A 27,871-nucleotide genomic window follows, 5' to 3' on the forward strand; every position below is an offset into this window, starting at 1 on the left:
ACAGTGTACTCCGTCACCACTCCCTTGTAAACCTCGTAGAACTCCTCTGCGTTGGCCCGGTCCATGCTGAACTGAGGAACACAACCAGGAAGCAGGCAGTCAAGATCAACACACACCCCACAGACAGCCTGGGTGGGTGTGGGTGAGTGTGGGTGTGTGTGGGGGAGTGTGTGATAAGGGATGGGTGGGAGGGGCTGGTTGACCTTGATAAGTAGAGAACGTGTGTGTGTGTGTCTACTACAACCTTGCCTTCTAGGACTGTCCCTTTCTGATTAGGAACACTGAATGCTACACACACACGTTCATTAGTTATCGGCATGCAGCACCACGACCCAGGCCCCAGCGGTCTCCATGGTAATAACCAGGCCCTAGCGGTCTCCATGGTAATAACCAGGCTGTGTGTGTCAGCCACACAGAACCCTGGACTGGGGGGCCAGGATTCAGCAGTCTGCTTCCTGCTTTGATGAGTGGTTGTGTGAGGCCACACCCCCCCGTCAGAGGGGGAGGAGTCAACAGGAAGGTTGCTGGTCTCAGCTGTGATGGTCGGCTCGACCACAAGGTCAGATAAGATCAAGGAGGAGCTGTGTGATCTGACATGACTAACTACACTGGGCGGAGGGGGGAGGGGGGTTCATTACCATGGCGATTCATTGAGCAACCATGTTTACTTTGACACAGTTCATTAGATGTTCATGTGAGGTACTGTGACAGTCATGTGATGTACTGTGACAGTCATGTGATGTACTGTGACAGTCATGTGATGTACTGTGATGGTCATGTGATGTACTGTGACAGTCATGTGATGTGCTGTGACAGTCATGTGATGTGCTGTGACAGTCATGTGATGTGCTGTGACAGTCATGTGATGTGCTGTGATGGTCATGTGATGTACTGTGACGGTCATGTGATGTGCTGTGACAGTCATGTGATGTACTGTGACAGTCATGTGATGTGCTGTGACAGTCATGTGATGTGCTGTGATGGTCATGTGATGTACTGTGACAGTCATGTGATGTACTGTGACAGTCATGTGATGTACTGTGATGGTCATGTGATGTGCTGTGACAGTCATGTGATGTACTGTGACAGTCATGTGATGTGCTGTGATGGTCATGTGATGTACTGTGACAGTCATGTGATGTACTGTGACAGTCATGTGATGTGCTGTGACAGTCATGTGATGTGCTGTGACAGTCATGTGATGTACTGTGATGTGATGAACTCTCACCATCTGCAGGGCGGAGACCGGGTAGCCAGCAGCTGAGATGGCGTTGAGAATTCTCCCTGTCTGACCTGTGGACGGACATCATCATCATCATCTTCATCCTCATCATTATCAGCAAGCCTTCGAAGAGGGCTTCCCTGTCAACCCACAATCTCCGTAACCAAGGTGACACCTGCCAGTCCCCCAGGCCTCGTTAGAGACTACCCTCCTGGCCTCGCCAGGAAGGGAGGCTGGAGGCAGGCGTGGGAGAGGCCTCTGGGAGGCAGGGGAACGTAGGACCAGCAGCAGGGCAACACTGGCAGCTTAATCACACCGCCTGGAGACACCCCGGGAGATCACTTCTACAAACCCGATTACAGCAGTCTCTCCAAGCCTACCAGGACGCCATCTTCTGTGTGTGGGGTCTCACATCTCTGACATCCTCAACCCTGTCTTCTAACGTGGCTTGACTGCTGCTGGAAACCGGTTACACTACTACAACGTTCACTAAAGTGTCCGTGGACGGCGAACTGTGCCAGGCTACATTAGGATCCCTCCCAGAAAACAGAGAGATGATCTTCCTAACAGCTGGTCTGGAGAGCAGACTGTGCCCCTGAACACAGTCAAGGTTCCAGTCAGACCAGATGCCAGAGAGATGGACGACAGACACAGGGAAACACCGTCTGAGAATCACAATGAATCCAGCCACTCTGTGTCCTGAGAGACGGCAGCAGTGTCTGTGCTGAGAGACGGCAGCAGTGTCTGTGCTGAGAGACGACAGCTGTGTCTGTGCTGAGAGACGGCAGCTGTGTCTGTGCTGAGAGACAGCAGCTCTGTCTGTGCTGAGAGACGGCAGCTGTGTCTGTGCTGAGAGACAGCAGCTCTGTCTGTGCTGAGAGACGGCAGCTCTGTCTGTGCTGAGAGACGACAGCTCTGTCTGTGCTGAGAGACGGCAGCAGTGTCTGTGCTGAGAGACAGCAGCTCTGTCTGTGCTGAGAGACAGCAGCTCTGTCTGTGCTGAGAGACAGCAGCAGTGTCTGTGCTGAGAGACGACAGCTGTGTCTGTGCTGAGAGACGGCAGCAGTGCTCAGCAGCACCGATCCACTCCTATACATATAGAAATATATATACTGTGTATATATATATATACACATACATACAAAATCATATAAGCCTACATACTTTGCATATATGTGTATGTTTTTTTTCAGCACTATATATATATACATATATGCATGTATGTAGTTACTGTATGTGTGTACACACCCCTCCCCCCCAGCCCCCTGTCTGGTCACACCTGGGTGAATGCGTGTGTTCCAGCATCACGTCCTGGGCTCTGCAGACACCACAGCGCCTGCCAGAGACAGCCATATCACATCTCCACAGCTGGCACTGTTGCTGGGAGATCCTGGCTGCCTAGCAACACATGTTTCTCTATTCCAGTCATGACTGCGCACGATTTTCCAGTCACGACTCCTCCTCCATTGGCCGCCGGCTCCAGACAGGCGGAGCTAGACACCTTTCCATTGGCCTTCAGGATACAATCACGGCCAAGCGAGCCAAGGCTGTGTGCAACAGGAGTGCGGTTGCTCCTGGTGACGGGGCAGTTTGGTTGCTCCAGGTGACGGGGCAGTTTGGTTGCTCCTGGTGACTGGGCAGTTTGGTTGCTCCTGGTGACGGGGCAGTTTGGTTGCTCCTGGTGATGGGGCAGTTGGGTTGCTCCTGGTGATGGGGCAGTTTGGTTGCTCCTGGTGACGGGGCAGTTTGGTTGCTCCTGGTGACGGGGCAGTTTGGTTGCTCCTGGTGACGGGGCAGTTTGGTTGCTCCTGGTGACGGGGCAGTTTGGTTGCTCCTGGTGACGGGGCAGTTTGGTTGCTCCTAGTGACGGGGCAGTTTGGCGTTGCCAGTTTGCTCTGCCCAGGTGTGACCCTGAGACACAGCCCCCATGCCGTGAGGTCGGGGGGGGAGAGGGGGGGCTGCAGGTGAAAGAACAATTTGATCTCCGTCTCATCTGCTGAAACAATAAATAGCCGCTCCCTAGATTACCCCCTCCCTCTCTGTTTTCCAGAATGACATCATCAGACCCACTGCTGACAAACCTTCTGAAAACCTGCTTCACCCTCCACACCCCCACCATCCCTCCACACCCCCTCCCTCCACACCCCCTCCCTCCACACCCCCACCATCCCTCCACACCCCCTCCCTCCACACCCCCTCCCTCCACACCCCCACCATCCCTCCACACCACCTCCCTCCACACCCCCTCCCTCCACACTAACACCTACCTCCACACCCCCTCCCTCCACACTAACACCTCCCTCCCCTAGGCTTCTACAACCCAAGGTGGCTCAGTAGCGTAACCTGGACGGGGGGTTTCATCTGTTTAATGGCTTCCAGACTGTCTGCCTGCCAGAGGACCATGTTAGGAAGGGTTACGAACCCACCAGGACTCGAACAGAATCTAAATGTCATCTGGACTCCCATCCTGTGGGAATTAAAAGGCTTTCAAAGGCAGAGCTTTATCAGGACAGCTCAGCGGCTGGGCTTTTGTGGGAAGGTGGAATCATTTCAGTGTGCTTGCGTGTGTGTGTGTGTGTGTGTGTGTGTGTGTGTGTGTGTGTGTGTGTGTGTGTGTGTGTGTGTGTGTGTAGGAGGAGAGAGAGAGAACAAACTGCTCTCTTCAGAGGAAAGTCCAGCGGGCCTCTAATTGTTGTTGGCAAGTTGCTAAGCTGATGGTAACATGCAACTCTCCTGACAGCAAAAATCTGAAGGTTCCCTAAGCAACAGGCCTGCAGGTTTGCTGATTGGTGAACTACAACTAGTCCAGGTGTAGTGCAGCTCATAAACCTGTAGCCCAGGTCTAGTTTAGTAGACACACACAGCTCATCAATGTCTAGTCCGGGTCTAAACTAGTACAGACTAGGCCAACAGTTGAGCTAGTCCCTGTCTACTGTGGTTTAGACTAAGCTTATAGCCCGTGAGGATCTGGACAACGTTTCTTTGCGAGCCCAGCCCCTTCCCCAACCTCAGCCTCAGCCTCAACCCCAGCCCCACATTTCCCAGGTCAGTGCACCGAAGGCATTCTCCACAAGCAGGGATCAGAACAGGGATTTGGGAAGGTTGGTTACAATATGAGCTGGCTTTGTGTGTGACGCAAACCCATCCCAGTCTAACACAGTCAAGGGAGAGAGGCAGCTTACATAACCACCAGGGTTTAGCAGCAGGTTTTCAACAACACCAGGCCTCTCTGGCCTGCAGCACACAACAAGCTTAGCTCAGAGACTAACACATACACAGAACTGAACCTGCGCTAATCTGGTTACAGTTCAGTAAATACAAGGATCCCAGTAGCAACACCTGTTTACTAAGACGGAGGAGTGCAGGGGGGAGGAGAGGAGAGAGGCCTAGCCTGGACATGGGAGGGTGGAGGGGAGGAGAGAGGCCTAGCCTGGACATGAGAGGGTGGAGGAGAGGAGAGAGGTCTAGCCTGGACATGAGAGGGTGGAGGGGAGGAGTGGCCTAGCCTGGACATGGGGGGTGGAGGGCAGGAGAGGCCTAGCCTGGACATGGGGGGTGGAGGAGAGGAGAGAGGCCTAGCCTGGACATGGGAGGGTGGAGGGGAGGAGAGAGGCCTAGCCTGGACATGAGAGGGTGGAGGAGAGGAGAGAGGTCTAGCCTGGACATGAGAGGGTGGAGGGGAGGAGTGGCCTAGCCTGGACATGGGGGGTGGAGGGCAGGAGAGGCCTAGCCTGGACATGGGGGGTGGAGGAGAGGAGAGAGGCCTAGCCTGGACATGGGAGGGTGGAGGAGAGGAGAGAGGCCTAGCCTGGACATGAGAGGGTGGAGGGGAGGAGAGAGGCCTAGCCTGGACATGGGAGGGTGGAGGGGAGGAGAGAGGTCTAGCCTGGACATGAGAGGGTGGAGGGGAGGAGAGAGGCCTAGCCTGGACATGAGAGGGTGGAGGGGAGGAGAGAGGCCTAGCCTGGACATGGGAGGGTGGAGGGGAGGAGAGAGGCCTAGCCTGGACATGAGAGGGTGGAGGGGAGGAGAGAGGCCTAGCCTGGACATGGGAGGGTGGAGGGGAGGAGAGAGGCCTAGCCTGGACATGGGAGGGTGGAGGGGAGGAGAGAGGCCTAGCCTGGACATGGGGGGTGGAGGGGAGAGAGGTGGGGTCAGGAAGGACAGCGAGGCAGGGGAGGTGGACGGTCCTGACCTTCTGATATGGCGTGAGGTTTGATGATGCAGCAGGTGGAGTCTGTGTAGCTGGCGGTGTTGGAGGGACCACAACCTGCTGTGGACGGGAAGAAGAACTCCAGCTCCTGCACACAACAACAACAACAACAACAACAACAACAACAACAACAACAACAACAACATCATAAACAACCAACGTAAACAACAACAACATCATAAACAACCAACGTAAACAACAACAACATCATAAACAACCAACGTAAACAACAACAACATCATAAACAACCAACGTAAACAACAACAACATCATAAACAAGTAGGAATACGTTTATTTACGACATTTAAGTAGGAATGCTGTAGGACAGACATACATGCAGTATATTCTCCATGTCCTCCAGGCGTCATGTGGGTGTAATGTCTTATGCTCAGTGTAACTGTGTTGTGGAAACAGTGTGTTGCACACTCCTGTTCAGGAGACCCTATGTGTGTGTGTGTGTGTACCCGGGCAGCGGAGGCCAAGGAGTCAGAGCCGTGTGTGTGTGTGTGTGTACCCGGGCAGCGGAGGCCAAGGAGTCAGAGCCGTGTGTGTGTGTGTGTGTACCCGGGCAGCGGAGGCCAGGGAGTCAGAGCCGTGGCCGGCATTCCTTGTTCCGTCCGTCCCGTACTGCGCCCGCACGCTCCCCGCCGCCTCGCTCCTCGCCACGCCGGCGTCCGTGGGCCCCAGCAGCCTCCTCCACCCTGCCACCGCCTCGTCCCCCATCAGCTCCATGGCAACCACCGGCCCAGAGGTCATAAACTGCACCAGGTTACTGATAACAACAGAGGATTCAAAGTCAACTGGCCCCAGAGCCAGAAATAGTCACAGGCTGTATATATGATCAAGTGTCACTGCAATCAATAACACAGACCACACTTAAGATGGCGGCTGGCCCTTGAAGCCTCCTTGAAGCGCTCCCCCTCATCCCCCTCCTCCCTCCCCCTCCCCCTCCCTTCCTCCCCTGCCCACAGGTCAATCATTACACAGGAAGGACTCACTTGAAGAAAGGCTTGGTCTGATGTTCAGTGTAGAAGTCGGCCCCTTGGCTCCTGGAGGGAACCATAAAGGCAGGGTTAATGTGTGATGAAAGACTGTCAGGTGCTGACTCCAAACAGCAGCACAGCCATGCTGGGTCTCCAGCGGTCAATGACAGCCCTGTTTCTGCTCCCCAGATCTACCTGTCCGCCCCCCCCCCCACCCCCACCAGGGCAGCCCCCTGACGGACACACCTTCCAGGGCAGCCCCCTGTCCCCACCCCCTCCAGGACAGCCCCCTGTCCCCACCCCCCCCAGGGCAGCCCCCCCGATGGAGACCCCCTCCAGGACAGCCCCCTGTCCCTACCCCCTCCAGGGCAGCCCCCCTGATGGACACCCCCCTGTCCCCACCCCCTCCAGGGCAGCCCCCCTGATGGACACCCCCTCCAGGGCAGCCCCCCTGACGGACACCCCCTCCAGGGCGGCCCCCCTGATGGACACCCCCTCCAGGGCAGCCCCCCTGATGGACACCCCCTCCAGGGCAGCCCCCCTGATGGACACCCCCTCCAGCCTGCTCTGGTGTCTACTGCCCACAGACCACACACCTTCAGTCCAGCCCGCAGCTCCACCCCAGGGGGCAGCTCCACCCCAGGGGGCAGGTGAAGGTGACCTTGGCAGGCCCTCTCTAATCACAGCAGATACCGCAGGTTCAAAGGCCTGTCTTATCATTTAGAGCGTAACAGAAATGGGACAAACGACATTTCCATTTGTTTGAATTCCAGCCCAGTGCAGACTGATCCTGTGGGAGGAGGAGGATATAACATGAACACTCTGAATGAGGAACATTATGTCTGAACCATGAGTCACACGTGGTGTTTCAAAACTCTGTGATATTCAGACAAAATCAACAATTTGGGGTTTGTTTCCACGATTGTTCCCCCCCGTAGAGGGCTTAAGAGCATTCTCTCATGTGCTAACACGTGCAAACACACATCAAAGCCAGATAGAGCGAAAAGGAGGGAGAGAGAAAAGGCAGGAGAGAGAGAGAGAGATAGAGAGATAGAGAGAGATAGATAGATAGATAGAGAGAGAGAGAGAGAGAGAGAGAGAGAGAGAGAGAGAGAGAGAGAGAGAGAGAGAGAGAGAGAAAAGGTGGGAGGGAGAAAGATAAGCAAGGAGAGAAAATGAGAGGTTGACAGAGAGTGTGTGTGTGTTTACAGGATAGAAGGAGAGCCGTTACTGCCCCCATCTGATGGGAGAGACAAGAGCACGATGCCCTTCACATCCAGAGAGAGAGAGAGAGAGAGAGAGAGAGAGAGAGAGACAGACAGAGAGAGAGAGAGAGAGAGAGAGAGAGAGAGAGAGAGAGAGAGAGAGAGAGAGAGAGAGAAAGAGAAAGAGAGAGGATCTATTTTCCTGTTTGGTTTCTAACGTCCCGCTGTGGACTGACTTCCAAGCTGCACGGGGTGTTTCTGCGTCTGGTGACGGTGGCCCGGTCCCACGAGCACTGTGACACCACTGAGACGCCATTTTGAGAGTGGTGAGAGCTTACCATGTGAGCTTGGTCATTTTGGCTTTGGTCACGATCAGGTTGGAGTCGTAAATCATCTGGATGATGTCTCCTATCTGTGGAACGGCGTCTGGCTTGATCATAGCAAGAGTTCTGGAAGACAGGAGGTCAGGAAGGGGAGTTAGTTAGATCATGTCTTCCGTGATAAGAACATCTGTTCAGTTTAACACAAACATTCTGAACCGGTTTATCGTTCTGTTGAAAACTCAGTTCTGTTTCTCCTCTTTTCTTCTACGTATTTGGACATATAATACGAGAAGGAAGCAGACTCCTGTGAGAGAAGACAGGCACCAGACACCTCGTCAACATCAGCTACCCTCAGTCTGGAGCAGAGGAGTGAGAAGAGACAGAGCTGGGGAGGGAGGGAGGCAGGAGAGGAGGGAGGCAGGAGGGGAGGGAGGGAGGCAGGGATGGGAGGGGAGGGTGTAGTACTGTAGGTTGTGAGTAATCCTATAGGCTGCAGTGTTTAGTGTTCATCAGAGGCATGTGTAGTCCTAACTGGTGAGTCATCTACATCAGATAGCCCCAGTAAACTCCCCCTCTCACTGTCACACACACAGCTAAGCCTCTCATACACTCCCCAAAGCCTACCTTAGGCCGACAGGAACAGTTCACACATGAAACAAACAGCTTTAGGCCAGTAAGGAGAGTTAACACATAGAACACCTTGCATTACCTCAGCCAATGGGAACAGTTAACACATGCAACCACAAACATCAAGTAGCCAATTAGCTGCCTCCTTACAGCGCATCAGAAAAAGAGGGGAGGTGTGACTGTGCTCAGTCTACCATCCTCCTTCAACATCTTCTTACTGCATCACCTCCAGATTCATACCTCTCCTTCTTACTGCCCAGCCTATTGGCTGTAAACTGGTCTCCGTATCCAATCAGATTGAGCTGTCGGGAAAACACGTTGACCCGGTTCCCCACAAACAGGTCCTCAGGGCGGAGGTCCTCGTATTTGGTCTTCCTCAGAAACGTGCGCTGGTTTTTCACGTCGAACTGCAACGAGAAAAGGAAGTTCCTGGAGGCTCGCGACACTGAGGAGAGGGTCAGGAGCATGTCTGGGGTCACACAGGGGTCACACAGGGGTCACACAGGGGTCACACAGAGGACGACAGGAGACCATCTCTCCAGGGTCGGGAGACTGACAGTATCATGAAGAAAACATTTTCTCAGAGTTTTACTCAAATAGCATGTCTGAAACAAGTTAATCATTGAACATGTATGCACTTTGTAATGCACACCGTTTTGCAACACTGATATTGAGGTGAACATCTCTGGGTGTTTTTACCACCATACCTTGAAGGGCTTGGGTAGGTGGTTTAGGAACGTTTTTCAAAACGTAACAAAGTATTTTGTTTTCCATTTATGTTGACTATGTTTCCACTGTGTGAACACACACCCAGGCACTCACACACACATGGATATACAGCCACCACCCACTCTGATATGGATATACATGACATGCAGGGAGCAGCAATCATGGCTCCTAGAAGCAGCCTTGCCTACCATCTCCACAGAGCTGTCCCTGGGGTAGAACAGGAGCTGGTAGCGTCGCAGCAGAGCAGCGCTGGGGTCGTACCACTCAGCCAGGAAGGCAAAGCGCTCCTCCTGAGACAAACACAATACGTTATTACACACACTCTCATCCCAACACAAAGGAGCATGTAGAACGGACTGCAGAACTTCAAGGATTAGAAATGCTGATGTGGTTCTAATGGTATTTCAGTGGTTAGTTAGGGTGGTTCCGGACCAGGGTTAAAATGGCCAGTTGATTACAGATATTAAGCCTGTTGGGATTAGGATACTTCTTGGAGTTTGAGTCCCCCAAGGTTTTACTGAGGCAACCAACGTTTAGACTCTCAAGGCCTCATGCATAGTTTGTCAAAGACACAATCTTCTCTATTGATCTTGGGGTTCATAACTCAAAGCTGGCCATGCTATTTATAGCCTTTGGAGCCCAGCCTGGAGATAACCTCTCCCAGCCCCACACAGCCAATCACCTCACAGCATCCCAGTGTTCTTAATGACATCATGATGATAAACAAACCGTCTTGGCCCTGTATCCAGGCGAGTGAAGGGGCATGGATGAGCAAACACAAATTTCTGCCTTTAGTTCGGGGAGCTATGCTGTATCGCGTGTGAGTCCTGAACCGCTCCCACGCCACGGAGGGTGGAACGCCCCCGAGAGAGACAGGGTCCGCCCCTGAAGGGGGGAAGGGTTCATCCAAGGACAGCTAGGCTGCTAGGAAGGGCAGAAGGCACACAAGTGGACCAGGACTCAGAGAGATGTGGAGGCCTCAGGTTTGCTGAAGAGGAAATGTGATGTTGTTGTCCCACCGTGCCTAGTAGCTGGGATGTTCGTTTGTACTGAGCCAACTAGTCCTTGAGTCTAACCACTAATACTGTTAGAACGACGCACTTCTGATCCTTGACTTTCCACTGCACTTCCTACATGCATTTACATGTGGCTTTGGATGAAAGCATCTTCTAAATGAATAGAATGCCATTCAACAACGACCCAGGATACAAAAGACAGTGCAGATTAAATGGTGGATCTTTTAGGCTACAGTGGAGCCCAATACACCAGCAGGTAGACTAGGCCTGGCGGCTTATATTACAGTTTTCATTTTCCACAGGCAGTTGACTTTATGACACAATAACTGTACGAAAACTGCGAACACTGTACAGCTCAGGTTATATTTTTTACAATGTTGATGATTTCTTCTAAAAATTGAAACTGTGACTCAAAACCAACAAACAGCTGCACTGCACAGACTGTGACCTAACGGCCAGATCCACAGAGCCGCAGCTACACAGGGTTTTCGCTTTCAACCCATTCTGGGAAACAAAATATCAGCCACAGTTTCTCAGACACATGCTGTTCACTGTGCTGCCATTGGAAACTTTTCATGCTGCCTTCTAACAACTAAGGCAGATCAATATTTCCACCTCAGACAGGGACCCACGTACAGAGGTGTTGAAGGATCAAGATATGGCCCAACTTTATAAAAGAAGGCAACGTAATAGGCTAAACTGACTGAATAAGCAGTCGGAATTAAATGTCCCAGAAGCGCTGCTCGCTAGAAACTGTCACACAGTTGTTCTTGGTGATTGGATACATTCATGATGAGTCATGTCATGGCCAATGATATCATGAGAGAAAAAGTGCTGTGTATGGACGGTAAAACGGATGAAATGCAAAAAAAAAAAAAAAATCGATAAACAATTGGGAAATGTACTATGTAGCTCTTGCATTAGACTTGCTAAACACAAGTTTGCACCCTTTTTCAAAATGCCGTTTGAACATGCCAACTGCGCCACCTGTCGGCGTTTACGTTGATTGATACGTTATCCATTTTTGTATTCATCCCTCCCAACAATTTGGGTAACAATAAGGTTAAAAAAAAACTTTGGATTTCGACAAACTACACAAAAATGAAACACAGAATATTGACAACGTTATGGAGTTGTGTTGACGAAAGCAGAATACTTGTGCAAAATAATATCTAAACCCGTAAATCGAGGCATCTGCTTATAATGTGATATTATTTGTTAGCTTCATAACTGTTCAACTAAACCACGCCGGCTAACTACTGTATTATTATTATTTGCTAACAGAACTAGCTAATAATGCCATGATAGCCAACAAGCTATTTAACAGTCGTCTGGTGAGTAGAGCCAGGCTAGTAGTACCAGCATACTGTAGACTAGCTATACCATTTATATCGAGCTACCCCATCGATATACATTGACATTGAAATGGCTCATCATTGACCAGTAAAAAGGGTTATATGTTACCATTGCAGAGAACTGTCCACGATTATATAGTTGTTGGATGCACGTAACTTGGCTTCTCTTGTTTGTCCTGCATTAACAGATGCTAGCTACGCTAGCTTCTTCACAAACTAGTCTGCAAAGCGTTATGTATCACCATGGCAACTGTCATTTTTAACCGCCAATACAGAAATGTAGCTAAATGCGTTGACTATGTCTTAATAATGCAGCCTCGAATCAATAAATAAAAAGATTACTACAATGGTTGGATATCACGGACACGAGATAATCATGTACTAGATAGCTAGCAAAAGGAAAAACTGATGTTTGCTTATGCACCCGGAAGTAAAATAGTTAGCACATGGCAACATTTCAAATAATTAGTTTTTCGACACCTGCCCTAGGATAAATATATCATAACAGCAGAAAAAGTCTGTTGTAGAAAGTGGATGTAAAAATTATGGTAGATAGGGGGGATTAAATGTTTTCAAGTAGGGGCATTTTCCGGTGAGTTTTCCGAACCACTGACTGTTCTAAATGTTTAGGAATCTCCATTTGTGGCCCTTTGCCAGATAAACTGCCCTTGTCTTGAGTATACCAACGATGCTTTACAAAACACCCACGAGGATTGAATGCCTTTTGAACACGGACACGTAACTCTGACTACTCATGAGCAAAAACGTTGATTCCGCCTACAGGAAGTTGGGTATGTGATGTTCCGGTTCTGTCAAGGGCATTGAGCTTACTGCCAGAAGTAGTTACATGCACGTGTAATTTATAGTTTCACTACTAAATAGCTATCGATATTTTCACAATCAAACATGGACGGGTTCGGTTCAGATTTTTCAGCGGGTGCTGGGTCTGGTAAAATGGACACTGGCACAATTATGGAGCAAGTGAAGGTCCAGATTGCAGTAGCTAATGCGCAAGAGCTGTTACAGGTATATATTAAAACCTAGCTAGCCTACCTACTAGCAAGAATATGGAATTGCTAAACGTCATTTAGTCATATACGTGTAAATCATGTATAATACTAACATTGGGTGTTTGTAATTAGACATATTATCTGAACAAGCAGTTTTGTATGAAATATTGCGTACACGGAGTACAATGACTGAAAATACATCGTGGAGTAGCTAGCTCGACAATAGCCACTAACTTTAGTTACCTAGCTAGCTCTGTAATGGAACCAAGGCTTTCCGGATCAGTCCATTATCACAAATGCGTATACCAATGGATGTTCGGCTGGTGTAATGTAAAATAGACATTTTGTACAATGTAGATTTTGTACCATGAAGACCCTGAGCATGGCTAATGAAGTCGATTAATCGAGTGACAACTTATTTTTAATTAATTTCCTTTCTCTTGTAGAGAATGACAGATAAATGCTTCAAGAAATGCATAGGTAAGCCCGGAGGCACGTTAGACAACTCTGAACAGGTGGGTATTTAGTCTTGATGTATTCAACATTTGGCCTTCTGAGTATAGTACAAAGTGTTTGCAATCATTAGTAGACATTTCTGTGACAGCGACAGAAGTAATGGCGATGGGGGGAGTGTTCGACTGCCCCATCGTGCCTCAGCTCTCAGGATAAACAGATCGCTGTTCTCACTGCTTCTCTTCTGTGTACCGTGCAGAAATGCATCGCCATGTGCATGGATAGATACATGGATGCCTGGAATACCGTGTCGCGTGCCTACAACTCCAGACTGCAGAGGGAGAGGGCGCGCATCTGACCTGTCCCTCCTTCAGCCCCACACGGCAGGCGCAGACGTCTGGCATCGGAGGTGATTTGGCCGCGGTTAAGAACGCATGTGTGCGCGCCATCATCCCACAAGACGTGGCCAGGTCACCAGTGTCTGTGGATGCTAGCCTCTGTGATACCTAATGGACATGTTCCTTGCAATAAGGAATTGTAAAACACACATGGGGACAGATTATAGTTATTTTTTATTTTATGTCATGAGAGTTGTTGATGATGGATGTTCATGTGGACAACTGTTATGATGTACAACATGGCTGAATCCGTCATGGTCCAACTGTAACTCTTCCCAAGGAGTAACCATTCTTTAGTTTGTCTTGTGTGTGTGACACCAGTGTCAAAGAAAGCTCTTGTTACTTCCTCTACAAACCCACCTTTCATCCAGCATCAGAAACAGTTTTGTTTTCATAACAGTAAACTGGCATTCAAACTGTCTCGTATCAGACTGCACCCTGAGAACTAGGTTGGGTTGTTGTGTTTGTGATCGTCCTGTCTGGGCTCCAGTGTAGGGCTCTGCTGAGCGGAACATGGACAAGAAAAACCTTTATTTCTTTGTATGCTCCAGCTGCTGTAGCTAGTTCTGGGAAAACTAATTCTAAGGCTCTTCATCCCTTTTGGCTTTGTGGAAGAAGGAAGAGAATGACGCTCTTTGAACACTTGAGGATGCTGCTGGAATGATATGTTTGTGTGACTAACTAAAATGGTATTTTTCACGAATGAAAAGTAAATAAATGCCAGATAATCGAACATTGGGTTTCTGGAGTGTTTTTGCCTCCTTACTTGTGATTCCAGTCGCTGAAGGAACTGTCCTATTTAGATACATCTAGGTACTTGTACCTATAATCTATTTCAGACGTTGTCAGTAGAAGAGAACGGTAAAGCAATTGAAAAACTACAAACAATAACAGCGGTTTCAAGACCAATAAATGAAATGCATATATTTCTAAACCCTCACAAAATCAAACAAAAAGTTGCTTCTGGTAAGTTACATGTCAGTCACCACAATAAATACAGTCAAATAAATACACGGTTCCCCACTACTGTGTTGATCGTAATGAAAGTCACTCCAGCGAGACAGTCCTGGACCACATCCTCTGTCGTGTTCATGTTTCTCCAGAGTGTAGGGCCCTCTTGGTCTGTGTGAGAGGCTGTAGACAGGACGTGGCGGTCCCCCAGCCGCACAGCTGTCCTGGGAGGCTGCCGGAGGGAGGCGTGTGGGGGAGGAGAGGAGGGCTCTCTGTTGGCTCCGTCCGGGGTGTGGTTAGTAAGGCAGGTGGGAGGAGATCCACTCCCTGGCGGCTGTCACACGTGTGTAGACTCCTGGGAAGCCGCTCCGCCCACAGCCATGGCCCCAGCTCGTCACCCCGGCAATGAACCAGGGGCCGGAGAGCTCTCGACAGGTCAGAGGGCCTCCTGAATCGCCCTGTGTTCGGGAGAAATGGATACCTTCAAACACGCCCCCGCATCTCTTTTTATCTTCCCGCTCTTTCTGTCTCTCCCCCCTCTCTCTCCCTCTCCTCCACCCTGTCTCCATCTCTCTCCCTCTTTGTCCCCATCATCCCCCCCCTTCTTTCTCCCCCCTCACTTGGTCAAGGTAAACTTGTCGCCTGTCTCGTCCTGTGTAGATCTGATAGTGTTGGGTCCCCTACACCAGAGACTGCTTCCTAAGATGTGGGGCTGGTGAATGTGAATGCTGGCTGATGACCTAGATGTGGAAGTGAAGGCAGCGTTCTCCAGGAGGCTGGGTCGAGGTACACCACTCTCCTTTGTACAGTTTCAACCCAACACTATCACATCTACGCTGGACAGGACAGCCAACAGGTTACCTTGACGAAGAGAGAGAGAGAGGGAGGGAGGGAGACAAAGAATGAGAGGGAGAGACACAAAGAGAGCGGGGATGGAGATAAAGAGTGAGGGAGACATAGGAAGAGAGAGAGAGATGTAGGAAGAGAGAAAGCACAGTCAGCAGAGCCCCAGAGAGGAGAATGTCATTTGTGGGCCTAGGTGATACCCTGAGACAGGAATGCTTTTGGGCTGACTTGGTTACATAAGCAGCTTAGGTAGGGGAAGAGGAAAGAGAGGGGAGCGAGAGAGTTGTGAAGGATGGGGGAGGAGCAGGTTTGGTGAAAAGGTAATCTAATCTCAGCCAATGTGTAAACTGTGTCTCCAAGGGGTGAGGGTGAACCTGTGTGTGTGTGTGTGAGTGTCGTACCAGACACGTGTCCTTTCCTCCCTCCATGTACCCAGCACACATCATGCTGAGGCTCAGTCCGCTGCCGTACGCACGCTGGCAGTCTGCCGGGTCGATGACGCTGACTGGAGCTTTCTGCAGCAGGTTGGTCAGAGAGCCTGAGAGGAGGACAAGCACAACACAGACCTAGGGTCAGCTTCAACTCTCACTTTAATCACGCTGGGATGCACGTATAATACTAAAACTGTCTCTCTCAGGTGGAAGACATGTTCTTCTCAAGATCCTGCAGTCTAAGTCCTGTTCCCCTGCGTATCCCAGCTCACCTCCCTCCCTCATGGAGCCCCAGCCAGCGATGTAGCAGTCTGCCGTCTTGAGGAAGCTGTGCACGGGCGAGGGCAGGCAGGCTGACTGGATGGTGTAGGAGCGGGGCGCTGGGACACCCAGCTCCAGCAGGGCCAGGTCGTGGTTCATGGTGGAGCTGTTGAAGTTGGGGTGGAGGATGACCCTCTGGACGGGGATCACCAGGGCCCCCACGCCTGAACGCAGCACCGAGCCCAGGCTGACCGCCCAGCCGGCTGGAGCAGGGTCACTGGGAAGGGAGGGAGGGGTAGTAAATCAGATGAAATTGAACAATCCTGCAACAATCACACACTGCATTTCTAATCACATCTGTGCACCTTCTTGGTTTCAGGGTGTGTGTGAGGCGTAGGGCGTGTGTGAGGCGTAGGGCGTGTGTGAGGCGTAGGGCGTGTCCGGTACCTTCTGAAGCAGTGTGCGGCCGTCAGGAGCCACTTGTGGTGGACGAGGGTGGCGCCGCAGCGATGCTGTCGCTGGTACTGCAGGCTGCCGATCCACGGCCACTCCCCCCGCCGTGCCGTGACTCCTCCCACAATCCTCTGGGATCCCACGGCCGGACGCACGCCACAGTCTGGGGGACAGAGGGGAGGGTCATGACCTTCGACCTCTCTGGGCCTGATCTTTCAACTCTAGGGTTTTTAAACTCTGTTGCCTATCAACGTTTTTTTGGGGGGTTTGTCTGTAAGTGCTACAGTCTTACGTTAGAATAATAACACATTTAAATAAGAAGGTTTCCTAAACGAGCTGGTGACGTGGTGAATCTCACCGCAGTTTTTCTCGTCCGCCTGGTTGGGACAGTCGATGTGTCCGTCACACTCTGGGTTGATCTTGCTGATGCAGATCCCCGACGTACACTGGAAGTTCCCACTGCAGTTCACCGCTGCCATGACAACAGAACAGTCGGCATGACAACCAGTGTACATGAGTTTATAAAAACTAGTTTCACCCCCCCACCCCGGACGAATAGTGAATTACAATGTGAGGTAGGACACAGGACATGTTACAGGAAAAGGTTTGATCTTTCTTAGAGGGTTAGGGTAGAGGGGCAGAGGGGTAGAGGGGCAGAGGGGCAGAGGGGTAGAGGGGCAGAGGGGTAGAGGGGCAGAGGGGCAGAGGGGTAGAGGGGCAGAGGGGTAGAGGGGTAGAGGGGCAGAGGGGCAAAGGGGTAGAGGGGCAGAGGGGTAGAGGGGCAGAGGGGTAGAGGGGCAGAGTACCAGGTATGGGCAGGGGGGCCATCATCATCAGAGCGTCGTGCATCTCTGCTGTCTTGTTAACGGCAGGGGGTGGGGCCGGCGGTGGAGTTGGGGGCGGAGTCGGGGGCGGGGCCAGGTTGGGGGAGGTCTGGCTCAGGATCCAGTTCCTCAGCTGAGTGACCCTGGAGTAGACCCCGGGGCGGTTGATCTGAGCACAGCCCACGCCCCAGCTCACCACCCCCGCCAGGAAGAACCTCCCTGGAGACTCCTCACACACCAGAGGACCCCCAGAGTCCCCCTACAGGACGGGAGGCCACACACATGTAAACACACACACACGGAAAAACACCCCTGTAAACCCCCACACAGTGTCCTGTTCAGTTTCCTGACCTGGCAGGAGTCCACCTTGCCCTGCAGGAATCCAGCACACATCATGTTCTGTGTGACAGCCCCTCGGTACACGCTGGTCTTGTTGCAGACCTTGGAGTCGATGAGCTTCACCACAGCCTTCTGCAGCGTGGGGGGGATGTCACCTGCAACACGGGGAACCATGATCATGGGTAGAGCTCAGTGGTTAGAGGGTTTGACTGCAAATCAGTAGGTTAAAATCCTCCCCGCCAACTTCCCCTGTTCCTTATTCTGAATCATAGCGTCAGCTCATAGAATACAAGACAAAAGCATTAGTATCATAACCAGGGACCTTCGTTTGTTCATATGTACACATGTGAATCCTGTGACATTACACCAAACCATGGAGGATGGACAGGTGAGGCTCTCACTAGTGTACTGGTTGAGCGCCCCCCAGCCGGACACCACACAGTTCTTGCCGGGCACGAAGACGTGCGAGGCTGCGGGGAGGCAGACGGGCTGGACGTGGCTGCTGAAGGTGAGGGGAGTCTCCAGCTCCAGGACCGTCACGTCGAAGTCTGTGGTCATGGGGTCGTAGCGCGGAGCCACCGTCAAGGACTTGATTTTGATGGTGGAGGCCTCGACCTGCTCCCCCGACACCAGGCTGGCCCCCACCAGCGCCGTCCACAGTTTAGGGTCTTTGTCTCTGGAGGGGGGGAGGATGAGGTGGGGGAAAGAGGGAGCGAGAGCAAGAGACAAGCAGACAAAGAACCCCAAGTGAATAAAACTGAAACGCAAAAGGAGGGGGGCAGGAGAGGGTGGCGAGGGGAGGGGGGGCAGGGGGAGAGAGAGGGGGGAGGGGGCAGGAGGAGAGAGGGGGGAGAGAGAGAGGGGAGGGGGGGCAGGGGCAGGGGGAGAGGGGGGTCCAGGTGTCACCTCTCGAAGCAGTGGGCGGCGCTGACGAGCCAGGTGCTGCTGATGATGGAGGCTCCACAGCTGTGTCGTCCGTTCAGCCGGAGGCTCACCTGCCAGGGCAGCTCCCCCGCCCGCGCATCCTCCCCCCCCACCACCCTGGTGCCCATGGCTGGGCGGCTCCCACACTCTGGGGAGGGGCGGAGGAGGGGGAGAGAGAGGGAGGTGGGAGAGAGAGTGAGGTGGAAGAGGGAGGGGAGGGAATGTGTTAATTCAGCAGTTTATTCACATTTATCCAAAACGATGTACGGAAAGGATACGTCAACCTCTAGATCTGCAGTGAACTGCCCTTCCACTGAGCTAACCCATTAACCCCTGGGTTGTATGACTGGATCACTAAGGTCATAGGTCACTCACCACAGCGGGCCTCGTCTGAGCCGTCCGTGCAGTCTGGTAGCGAGTCACACTCGGGGTTAGTCTTGGTGACACACTCCCCGTTGTCACAGGTGAAGGTGTTGCCAGGACACTTGGCTGGGGAGGGGCGGGGGGGGGGGTCAGATCAACAGGCTGATAAACCTGATACAGGAGCTCTTTACAACATCAGGTTTTGAGGACAAACACACACTCACTCATGGCGTCTCCGATGGTGTAGAAGGACTTCCCGTTGGCCCCTGGGGACAGAGACAGGAGACAGGATCACACACACACACACCTGCAGCCGGGCTCCAACACATCAGCACACTTTAAAAGGGGTTTATACAGGAAAACCAAGTGAATCTGAAAGTTGGAGGGTGAAGACGCTGATGAGGACAGCTTATACTGAAGAGCGGTTCAGAATCATCACTCTCATCGCATAAAACTGCTTCTTTTTTTTTTCCACGAATATTCCTTCATGATCGTCTCCAACCTTGTGAAAAATAACGCCTGTTTGAACTAATCGCCAGCGACTGTACAGCCCAGATCCTGGAGGATCAGAAGGAGCAGGGAGGGAGGAGGACTCCAGTACCCAGCAGGGTGATGGCCTTGATCTCCCCAAAGGCAGGCACCACCACAGCCTCCCCCTGGAGCATGGCGCTCAACCCAGCCCTCAGGACGTCCTGCAGGTCAGTTTCTGAGTACAGCTGCATCTTAGACACCCTAAACACCAGCCTGAAAGTCACCATCACCTCCTCATTGATGTTCCTGGAGGAGACAGGAAGTCAGAGAGTGAGGGGGGGGGGGGGTCTCGGTGTACTTGACTTTCGTGACTCTTTCGCTCATGACTGAGTGAGGGATGTAAAAACACAAAGTGATTTTAGTGTAACAGTGGGAATTTGAACTCACCCATAGGCTATAATATCGCATTCTTCATAGTAATGTGTTATCAACGAGACAACAAACACCTCCCTCATCTGGAAGAAGAAGGTACCATTTACACGTTTACATTTCATTCAGACGCTTTTAACCAGAGGGACACACAGGGGGGATTTGAACGTGCATCCTCTTGATCTGAAGTCGGATGCTCTAACCACTTAGCTGCCCCCTCCCCTGTCCCTGGGGTGTCCCAGGGCGTCCCACCTTGGACTTGATGATGGCGGAGAGGACGAGGGAGAAGGCGGACGAGTCGTCCTGGAGGTCTGAGGTGTAGTTCAGCCCCTTCAGCTGGACCGTCTCCATGAAGTAATGCTCCTCCTGAACCAGGTACGCTGACGGACCAATCACACGCTGTCAGTCAACAACATCCTCCAATCACATGCTGTTAGTCAACAACATCCTCCAATCACACGCTGTCAGTCAACAACATCCTCCAATCACACGCTGTTAGTCAACAACATCCTCCAATCAAACGCTGTCAGTCAACATGCTCCCTTCCACAAGAAATACAACAGATTACATCACATGAGCATTTGGGTCAAAGACACATTTTAAGGAAATGGAATGGCTTGTTTGTCATAGTTATGCATATCATATGAATGGACTGTGTACCTACCCAACTTAATTAACTAAAATAACACCAACCTGCATTACCTTCCCTTCAGGAATTAAGTATGTTGATCGAATCTGTTTTTGGGCTAGATAAAGGGCTAGATAAAGCTTAACTACTGCAATCAGACAAATGTGGCAAAGCGTTATTTTCTCTATTTATCTATAGTGCGGAAGTAAGTGAAAGTCATAGGAGACTTGCAACATAAGCCACGTCTTTGTAATACGGCCGACAGACTCACAAGCCAAGAGGCCAACAATGACTCCGATGATGAGGAAGACGAAGATGAAGGCAACCACAATAACCTTGAAGCAGGCTGAGCTGGTCTGCCCTGAGGAAGACTGCTTTCCCGCCTTCTTCTCCATTCTGGATTCACAGCAGCCGCCTCAGGTTACTCATCCCACTGTCCCAAACACAGCGGCCTTCTTCATCTGAGAAGAGATGGAAACTAAGTCGGTTGTTTTAGAAGGGTCGGGAGGCTGGGAAGAATAAAGACATTTGGTAAATCCATGACCTAGTTATCTTTTCCAGACATAAATCATAATCCTGACAATACATTTGGGTATAGGCTACATGGTGTGAATCATCTTTCGGTAAAGGTCGTTTCGCCTGCAGGGCTACATTTAATACCTCGACTGGGTATCATTTAAACCATAATGACGTTTAACAATAATGGGTGCGGCCTTTCTCATAACAAAGGGTAAGTGTTACATCTTTAAAAGGACACCGTCGAACCATGGAAACAAACTCAATATCCCAGGCACTGATCCATAAAGGGAGCTTGACATTTCCAGACACTACGGATTGTGTTCTTTGTCTTAGACAAGGCCTACTTCAGCTGAAAATCAAAAGACGTTTGTTGACCGGTGTCAGTTGATAACGAATCGTTATAAAGTCACCCGTTGAGATATTGTTAAATTTAAGTTCTGGCAACCGCTTTACGCACGGTTATGGTCGCGAGAAGATTGTAATTAACACATTTGCTACACTTCGCGGGCTACAATCGACTAAACTCCCCCAAAACACGGTAAAAGTTGTTACTTACCGGAATGTGGTCTCGTCCAATGCAGGCGGTATCTTTTTCAGAAGATGACTGCAGACAGAATAGAGATACATGGAGCGTTTTACTGCAACAAGAGGCGCACTATTTGTTCCACCTGCCAATGGGCGTACACACAAGTTCAGCAGACGCTCCGGCCTCCCAAATACTCTTCTCGAACCCCCCTCCCACACGCACTGATCCAGCGGAACAATCTAAAAACTTATCGCCCACACCCAGGTGTACAAAGTCTTAAACTGGACTTAAAAATTGTGTTTAACTAATGTAATAATCTCAAGAACTATCTCTATGTAAAAACAAAACTGCCACTCCCTCAGAAAGATCACAAGTGTGTTTAGCAAATAGTAAACAAAACCCCTCCATGTATTGAACCACAGCACTGAGAAGCCAGAAGGTTATGCAGTAATGCAGTATGTTCGGATGGAGACTTCAACGCAGCTCCTTTGCTTGCAACCTTTAGGTTGTACATGCTCCATTGACACAGTAAAACCCTTTGGGGAGCCAGGGGAGGACAGAGGAGTGGGGGGGGGGGGGGGGGGGGGGGGGGGGGGGAGTCCTGGAATTCTCTTAACTGCTGGCCCGGTGCCTTGAACACACTACTCTTGGCAGATTTCTGGGTTCTGTTACAAGGATTATAGTCTGTCTCCAGCCTCTCTGATGTAGTTTCTGGGCTGTGGAAGCAGTGGTGCTGTCCCACCGTGGCTGGGAGTCTGGGGTCATCCACTCAGGGACTCCTGGCTCCACGTATCAGAAGAGCAACACCTACATGTTACCACCCAGAACACAAAATACACTGTTTCATGATGACAAATATAATCACACACATAAACTAATCGGTCTCATCGAGGACATTACTTGAACTGATAAGATACTTATAGAAACCTTCAAATGAGGCCTATAATCATCAATCGAAATCATTCCATCCACATTATCAATGGCAAACCCCAACATCTGTTCATCAGTTTCCCAGTGTGGTGGGATGAGACTGGTAACAAAGGTAAAGGAGTTGGTATGATCCCATCTTCAGGCAGACACAGTTGGAGTCACAAGTGTCTCTTTGTGAGGCTGTAGCCATGCCTGACTGGGCCCTCAGATTCTCGCAGACACACCGAGCTTGCACATTCAGAGTAGCTGACTACAGTGATCGCTATCATCTGGCTTCTTTTCCGGGATGAAAAGAGCTTTTGAAGCCTCCGTTTTCAAGTAGTAGATTCAAATATAAGCGGACAGAATTTGAAGTATTTTCAGTCCCAGAGCTGAATGACTGACTGTAATGGTTGTGAGACTAGCACTTCCTTGATGTCTTACAGGACATCCTGTAAACATCTTGTAAAACAAATACAGTATTAGCCTCTTATAAGACAGCACAACAGAAGAAAACAGATACAGAAAGATCCATTAACTTTTTTCCACTTTATTTTCAAAACAAAATAGAATTAAAACTTTCAGATAAAAAGTAAATAGGGATTGGGCCCATATACTTAAGACACACACCAACAAAAAGCTACTAAGAGTCTTTGTACTCAAAACAAGCTCAACAGAAAAAAGGGTAACGAATACCCCTAAGCTGTCTAAACCGACATGGTTTTACGGTAATCCATCATAAGATGACTACCTAGCCATTAAGCAAACATATCATTATAGCAGTTAATTGCAAATGATTAACTGCATCAATTGGCTTGTGTTTTCAAAGGCCGTGTTTACCTTCTGGTCCTAGCTGAATCTTCAAACGGACGGAATGGTTTGTCAATGTAGCCAACTTTTACAGATAAAATATGTTTACCTTCTTAGCTATTTAGTGATCTAGAATTCGATATGGGACACTGAGCTAGTTTAGCTACCTAGCTTCATTGTAACCGTTTTTTTTCAACTGATTCATCTGTTTCTCGCTATTGCCTTGCCTCGTATTGAATACAATATAAAAACATTGAGCATTTTTTATTAATTAAAATGCTATTTTAATGTTGTTATGCGGACGCCTGATAGGACTCACCGCCGTTGGGCTAGCTAGACTACCTATTGAACATTACCGGAGGTTCAATTTCCACCTGTTCAGGTCGTTCAATCAAACTGACATGGATCCACACTATAGGCCTAATTTCCTAAATTTAAAGGCAACTTTAATCTGAAAATATGAATGCCGACATTCCTTTCAAATTTCCAACTGTAAAAAAGTGAATGACTGTTAAGCCTACTACTGTAGTACTGATAGTAGCATAAAGTAATTGTGTGTAGCCTATTCTCTTATTTTTCCGCCTGTCTCGAGAGCGCCTCAGTTATATTTAGCTGCTTTCCAAACTGACCTCCTATGAATGTTTACGGTCGCCAACTGCCAGGCTGGATTGAGGCAACTATTAATACCTCCGACTGAAAGCAGAAAAGACGTGAGGGGAGTTGTGTGCGGTGTGTTATGGCTAGATGGCCTGTAGGAGCACAGTGTCGGGAGATTACGGTTGTTTACCGGAATCCCCAATGAAGCAGGAGGACGACTCGTCGTTGGAAGAGGAACCGGAGGAAGAGGAGCTGGAGGAAGATGCAGTTCCCGACGCGGTTCTGCAGGTGGAGGCGGAGTCATTTTTCGTAAACCGCGAGCGGCTGGCCCGCCACAGCTCGTACTTCCGGGCCCTCTTCTATGGAGGCAGCAGGGAGAGCGGGAAGCGTCACGTAGAGATCAAAGGCGTGGGCGTGACCCAATTCCGGGTTCTGATGGAGCACGTGCAGACGTCCCGACTCCCTCTGACCCGAGACAACGTCCTGAAGCTGCTGGAGACTGCAGACTTCCTGCAGCTGGAGCGAGCCAGGCTGCTCTGCTGTAAGTTCCTGGAGAGAGAGCTGCACCTCAGTAACTGCCTGGGCATGATGGCCTTCGCCTGGCAGATGTGTTGCCTGGAGCTATACAGGGCAGCCCGGGAGGTCGCCCTCAACCACCTGCCTGCCCTCGCCGACCACGACGACTTCCTCCTCCTGTCCAAGGACAGCGTGGCCGACCTCCTCGCCAGCGACGACCTCAACCTCACCCGGGAGGACCTGGCCCTGGAGGTGATCCTGCGCTGGGCGACCTTTGACCCCAGCCGGGAGGACAACTTCCTGGACCTGGTGGGGCTGGTGCGGCCTGAGAGCTTGACCGTGCCCTACCTCACGGATCTGCTGACCCGGCTCAAAGGGTCAGACCCCCGAGCCAAGCTCCTGTGTAAACTGAACGAGCATTTCCCAGCATGCTGGGCGGCCGGGCGCTCGCTGCCTCGGACACGCTCCCAGGAGAATCTCTTCGTCCTGGGAGGACCTCACGATCAGGACCGCCAGCATCTTTACCGCTTCCACCCTCGCAGCGGCCGCTGGCAGAGCTGCGCCCCTCTGCAGAGCAGGAACCTCATCCAGTACTCTGTCGCCGCCGCAGGTAAATGTAGCCGAGGTGAACTGGCAGACTTACCCCTCAGCATAAGTACAGTGTGGCAGCGGTGTGGGGAAAGCATGGGTGTTAGTGACTGTTGACGAGCAGCGTGACTAACAGATGTGTGTGTGTTTGGTTGTATTGACATTGATGCCAGTGTGTTCCGTCTCCCTGACATGTCCCCCCAGGGGACAGTGTGGTGGTGACGGGGGGGAACTTCCGTGACGAGGTGGTGTGGTACAGTGTGGACTGGGTGAGGGTGTACCGGCCTGGGAGCGAGCTCTGGGAGGATGGGCCGGCCCTGGGCAGATCCAGGCACTCGCACTGCTCCGCGGGGCTGGGACAGGAGCTGTTCGTCCTGGGCGGGAGCATGGACCAGGGCCCCGTGGCCGACGTGGAGAGGCTGGTGCTGGGGGCCGAGGCTTGGGAGGGGAGGAGCCCCATGGTGCGGGCGGTGGAGAGGGCCGGATGCGCCGCGCTGGGCGGATGCGTGTACGTGGCGTGCGGATTGGACGAGTACGGGGAGGCGTACAGCGGAGTGCAGCGCTATAGGCCGGAAGAGGACCAATGGGATGTAGTGTCCTACTGTCCCAGACCGAGGTGGGCTGACTGGAGGAGTCACAGTTTGTGTCTGTTGTGACAATATGCTGACATGCTGTGATACAATGGCTACATAAACAAACGTTTCTTATTTTTGAATCTGAATAAAAACATCAGCCACACAACCTAGTTTGTCTGTTGAGTGACTGATTCATCAGGTGACTGGAATGCTTAAAGCTAACTGTCATTTCTCCTCCTCACCCAGGTATGATCTTCTGGCGACGGAGCTCAACGGCGCCCTCTACCTGTTCGGAGGCCAGGCGCTGCGTCTGGATGTGGAGACGGACGAGTGGACCCTGCTGGAGGAGGAGTGTCTGGACAGGAAGTTCTTTGGTGGCTGCGCCACTCTGAGCGGGCAGGTGTACCTGGTGGGGGAGCGCAGGATCAACACGGCCTTGCCCAAAATGCTGCTCTTGGACCCTTACATCGACGTCTGCGTCCAAGTAGACGACACCCTGCCCTGTCCTGTCCCCGTCCGCGGAGCTGTCATGGTACGCATGGTCACGTGACAGGAAACACCTCCTTTCCACTTCCTGATTCCACTCAACACTTACTGTGTGAGCAATGCAGGCATATTGTGTAACTCTTGTGTGTTCCAGGGTTTGCATGACCTCTATACACAGATTTTTATTTCATGCTTTTGTTCAGGAAGTGTATATGCAATGACTGTGAAACAGGCTTAGATTCAGTCGGTCAATAAAAGTAATTTATTGATTGTGTTTAACTGACCATTGAGTGAACAAACCTATAGGAATGAGCATTCAACAAAAACATAACAAAGCATGTAAGACTAGTCATATGTTACTGCCACAACAACCATGGCGTCTCCAGTTTAGGTATCATGTATTTGATTCGATTAAAACAAACATCCCATTACAACTATCAGTGTGAGTTGTTCAGTGGATCAGCCCTTTGGGTGCATTTGAATCGGGATGCCGTGCAACACTACATCGAGTACAGGTGTGTCGTACCTCTAACAGGAAGTAGGGCCAGGTGTGTCGCACCTCTAACAGACAGACACTCGGCGTGTCTCCAAACTAAGACAAAACTAGGAAAGTACACCAGTGAAGCCTAGCAACAACATAGTCATTCAGTCTCACGTCTTTGTATTATGGGATAGGGTTAAGATTCTATTCTAGCTCGCCCCAAAAGTTGGGTAACGAGGAACACAGGTCCTTAAACAGATGTTTCCGGCTCTCTAAAACTCCTGTCAATTTACAACGTGTAACGGTACATTCTCGCACGCGAAGCACATAGATAACTCACAAGAATAACTTGTGAGTTATCTGAACAGAATCGTGTCCCAAGTCTAATTTTACATGTGTAGATTCGGGCAGCGGACTCCTAAACATTCTTCCTTGGTCGTTTGTGTCAGTAGTCGCTGTCGTGGCTGTTCCAGGCCAGACCCAGGTGTCTGTTGTCTACCTGGACAGGTGTGTGGAAAGCTCTACCTAGAAGCTACCTAGCTCTACCTAGCACCTATCTAGCAATACCCAGCTCTACCTAGCAGCTACCTAACAGCTACCTAGCAGCTAACTAGCAGCTACCTAGCAGCTACCTAGCAGCTAACTAGCAGCTACCTAGCAGCTAACTAGAACATCCAGCTACAGGGAGAGCTGGGAGGTTAGAGGGGCGGGAAAAAATGTAAAAATAGCAGGCAAGGCACAAAGCAAAATCAGGCAGCTTGAGTCAAAACCCCCTGTGGGGAACGAGACCCTCTTTCTTGTCACCGGGATATTCTCACCAGGTTTTTTGTTATTTATTTGTTTATTTTGTGATGCAGGCCTTGCCATCCCATGTCTTCATACAGTGAGAGGGACAGCAGGAGAACTACACTCACTGTAACATGCAGACAATGTTCTCTGTCTCCACCAGGGGACGCCAACCCCCTTCCTAAAAATCATATTTTCTGGTGATGTGGTTTAAATCCCCGTTAGCATTTTGTGGAATTCTTAACGTCTGTCACATAACTAAGCTTCTGCACCTCTTCCTATTTTCCATAAGGGTGAAAATTCTTCGCGCAAAGTCTGTCCTTACTTATAGTTTACACCTAATTCAATCAGCCTCTTCGTCACACATTTAAAATAAAATAAAACTTTGTATTTGATCTAAAAGTTAAAATAAAGAATATTCAATATACCAGACGATCGTTCTATAGTATTTCCATAGCAAGTGGTTGTGAAATCCTAGACCATTTACTATATCTATGATCCATGCTCAGGAATTATATTTCCATATACAAATATATGGAGGGTGGGGAGAGACAGGTAGAGGGAGGGTACTATCTGGCTTTGGGAAGTCTGCTGTTTATATTCCTCTGGTTGGTCAGGTTGTTC

At 50.6% G+C, this 27,871-nt stretch overlaps 5 protein-coding genes across 7 annotated transcripts in view; 3 read left to right on the top strand and 2 right to left on the bottom strand.

The window, feature by feature from the left end:
• The window catches only part of nme7 (NME/NM23 family member 7), a 21,538-nt gene extending 9,430 nt beyond the window's left edge, over positions 1-12,108 (bottom strand). For 2 of the 3 annotated variants that reach the window (XM_047037275.1, XM_047037277.1), the window contains exons 1-9: positions 11,783-12,108; positions 9,491-9,592; positions 8,814-8,980; positions 7,962-8,072; positions 6,434-6,484; positions 6,000-6,207; positions 5,418-5,523; positions 1,229-1,293; positions 3-71 (exon numbers count right to left, since the gene is read on the bottom strand). In XM_047037275.1, the coding sequence (XP_046893231.1) occupies positions 3-71; positions 1,229-1,293; positions 5,418-5,523; positions 6,000-6,207; positions 6,434-6,484; positions 7,962-8,072; positions 8,814-8,980; positions 9,491-9,592; positions 11,783-11,785 (882 nt within the window). In that variant the 5' untranslated portion in view covers positions 11,786-12,108. The remainder of the gene's footprint in view (positions 1-2; positions 72-1,228; positions 1,294-5,417; positions 5,524-5,999; positions 6,208-6,433; positions 6,485-7,961; positions 8,073-8,813; positions 8,981-9,490; positions 9,593-11,782) is intronic. The other variant, XM_047037276.1, reaches the window with a different exon arrangement.
• Positions 12,109-12,448: 340 nt separating this feature from the next.
• timm13 (translocase of inner mitochondrial membrane 13 homolog (yeast)) lies at positions 12,449-14,267 on the top strand. The gene is made up of 3 exons (XM_047037279.1): positions 12,449-12,699; positions 13,130-13,198; positions 13,396-14,267. The coding sequence occupies exons 1-3, from the start codon at positions 12,580-12,582 to the stop codon at positions 13,492-13,494; spliced, it is 288 nt and encodes a 95-aa protein (XP_046893235.1). The 5' UTR covers positions 12,449-12,579; the 3' UTR covers positions 13,495-14,267.
• Positions 14,268-14,358: 91 nt separating this feature from the next.
• Positions 14,359-21,702, bottom strand: tmprss9 (transmembrane serine protease 9). The gene is made up of 16 exons (XM_047037274.1): positions 21,530-21,702; positions 20,726-20,963; positions 20,079-20,206; positions 19,845-19,912; positions 19,528-19,703; positions 19,151-19,192; positions 18,939-19,052; positions 18,546-18,711; positions 18,041-18,315; positions 17,652-17,794; positions 17,283-17,559; positions 16,835-16,948; positions 16,471-16,639; positions 16,035-16,300; positions 15,733-15,869; positions 14,359-14,943 (listed from the first exon to the last, which is right to left on the bottom strand). Exons 2-16 carry the CDS (start codon positions 20,847-20,849, stop codon positions 14,782-14,784), a joined length of 2,361 nt encoding a protein of 786 aa, XP_046893230.1. The 5' UTR covers positions 20,850-20,963; positions 21,530-21,702; the 3' UTR covers positions 14,359-14,781.
• A 1,717-nt stretch (positions 21,703-23,419) lies between these two features.
• Positions 23,420-26,254, top strand: LOC124478579 (kelch-like protein 24). Its single transcript, XM_047036882.1, has 3 exons — positions 23,420-24,941; positions 25,124-25,535; positions 25,741-26,254. Exons 1-3 carry the CDS (start codon positions 23,963-23,965, stop codon positions 26,042-26,044), a joined length of 1,695 nt encoding a protein of 564 aa, XP_046892838.1. The 5' UTR covers positions 23,420-23,962; the 3' UTR covers positions 26,045-26,254.
• A 213-nt stretch (positions 26,255-26,467) lies between these two features.
• The window catches only part of LOC124478837 (myocilin-like), a 3,895-nt gene continuing 2,491 nt past the window's right edge, over positions 26,468-27,871 (top strand). Inside the window, exon 1 of the mRNA XM_047037303.1 lies at positions 26,468-26,495. Within this exon, the coding sequence (XP_046893259.1) occupies positions 26,468-26,495 (28 nt within the window). The remainder of the gene's footprint in view (positions 26,496-27,871) is intronic.

This window comes from Hypomesus transpacificus, chromosome 16 (assembly GCF_021917145.1).
Source record: "Hypomesus transpacificus isolate Combined female chromosome 16, fHypTra1, whole genome shotgun sequence".
Lineage (NCBI taxonomy): Eukaryota > Metazoa > Chordata > Actinopteri > Osmeriformes > Osmeridae > Hypomesus > Hypomesus transpacificus.

What these genes read in the sequence shown, in the direction of transcription:
- timm13 (XM_047037279.1), top strand. Translation starts at nt 12,580, where the DNA reads ATGGACGGGTTCGGTTCAGATTTTTCAGCGGGTGCTGGGTCTGGTAAA. An exon ending in ATGCGCAAGAGCTGTTACAG is followed by an intron (nt 12,700 to 13,129) that starts GTATATATTAAA and finishes TTTCTCTTGTAG; the next exon opens with AGAATGACAGATAAATGCTT. An exon ending in CGTTAGACAACTCTGAACAG is followed by an intron (nt 13,199 to 13,395) that starts GTGGGTATTTAG and finishes TGTACCGTGCAG; the next exon opens with AAATGCATCGCCATGTGCAT.
- tmprss9 (XM_047037274.1), bottom strand. Translation starts at nt 20,849, where the DNA reads ATGGAGAAGAAGGCGGGAAAGCAGTCTTCCTCAGGGCAGACCAGCTCA. An exon ending in CAAGGCCATCACCCTGCTGG is followed by an intron (nt 19,193 to 19,527) that starts GTACTGGAGTCC and finishes CTCTGTCCCCAG; the next exon opens with GGGCCAACGGGAAGTCCTTC. An exon ending in GGGCTCCATGAGGGAGGGAG is followed by an intron (nt 15,870 to 16,034) that starts GTGAGCTGGGAT and finishes TCCTCCTCTCAG; the next exon opens with GCTCTCTGACCAACCTGCTG.
- LOC124478579 (XM_047036882.1), top strand. Translation starts at nt 23,963, where the DNA reads ATGGCCTGTAGGAGCACAGTGTCGGGAGATTACGGTTGTTTACCGGAA. An exon ending in GTACTCTGTCGCCGCCGCAG is followed by an intron (nt 24,942 to 25,123) that starts GTAAATGTAGCC and finishes ATGTCCCCCCAG; the next exon opens with GGGACAGTGTGGTGGTGACG. An exon ending in TCCTACTGTCCCAGACCGAG is followed by an intron (nt 25,536 to 25,740) that starts GTGGGCTGACTG and finishes CTCCTCACCCAG; the next exon opens with GTATGATCTTCTGGCGACGG.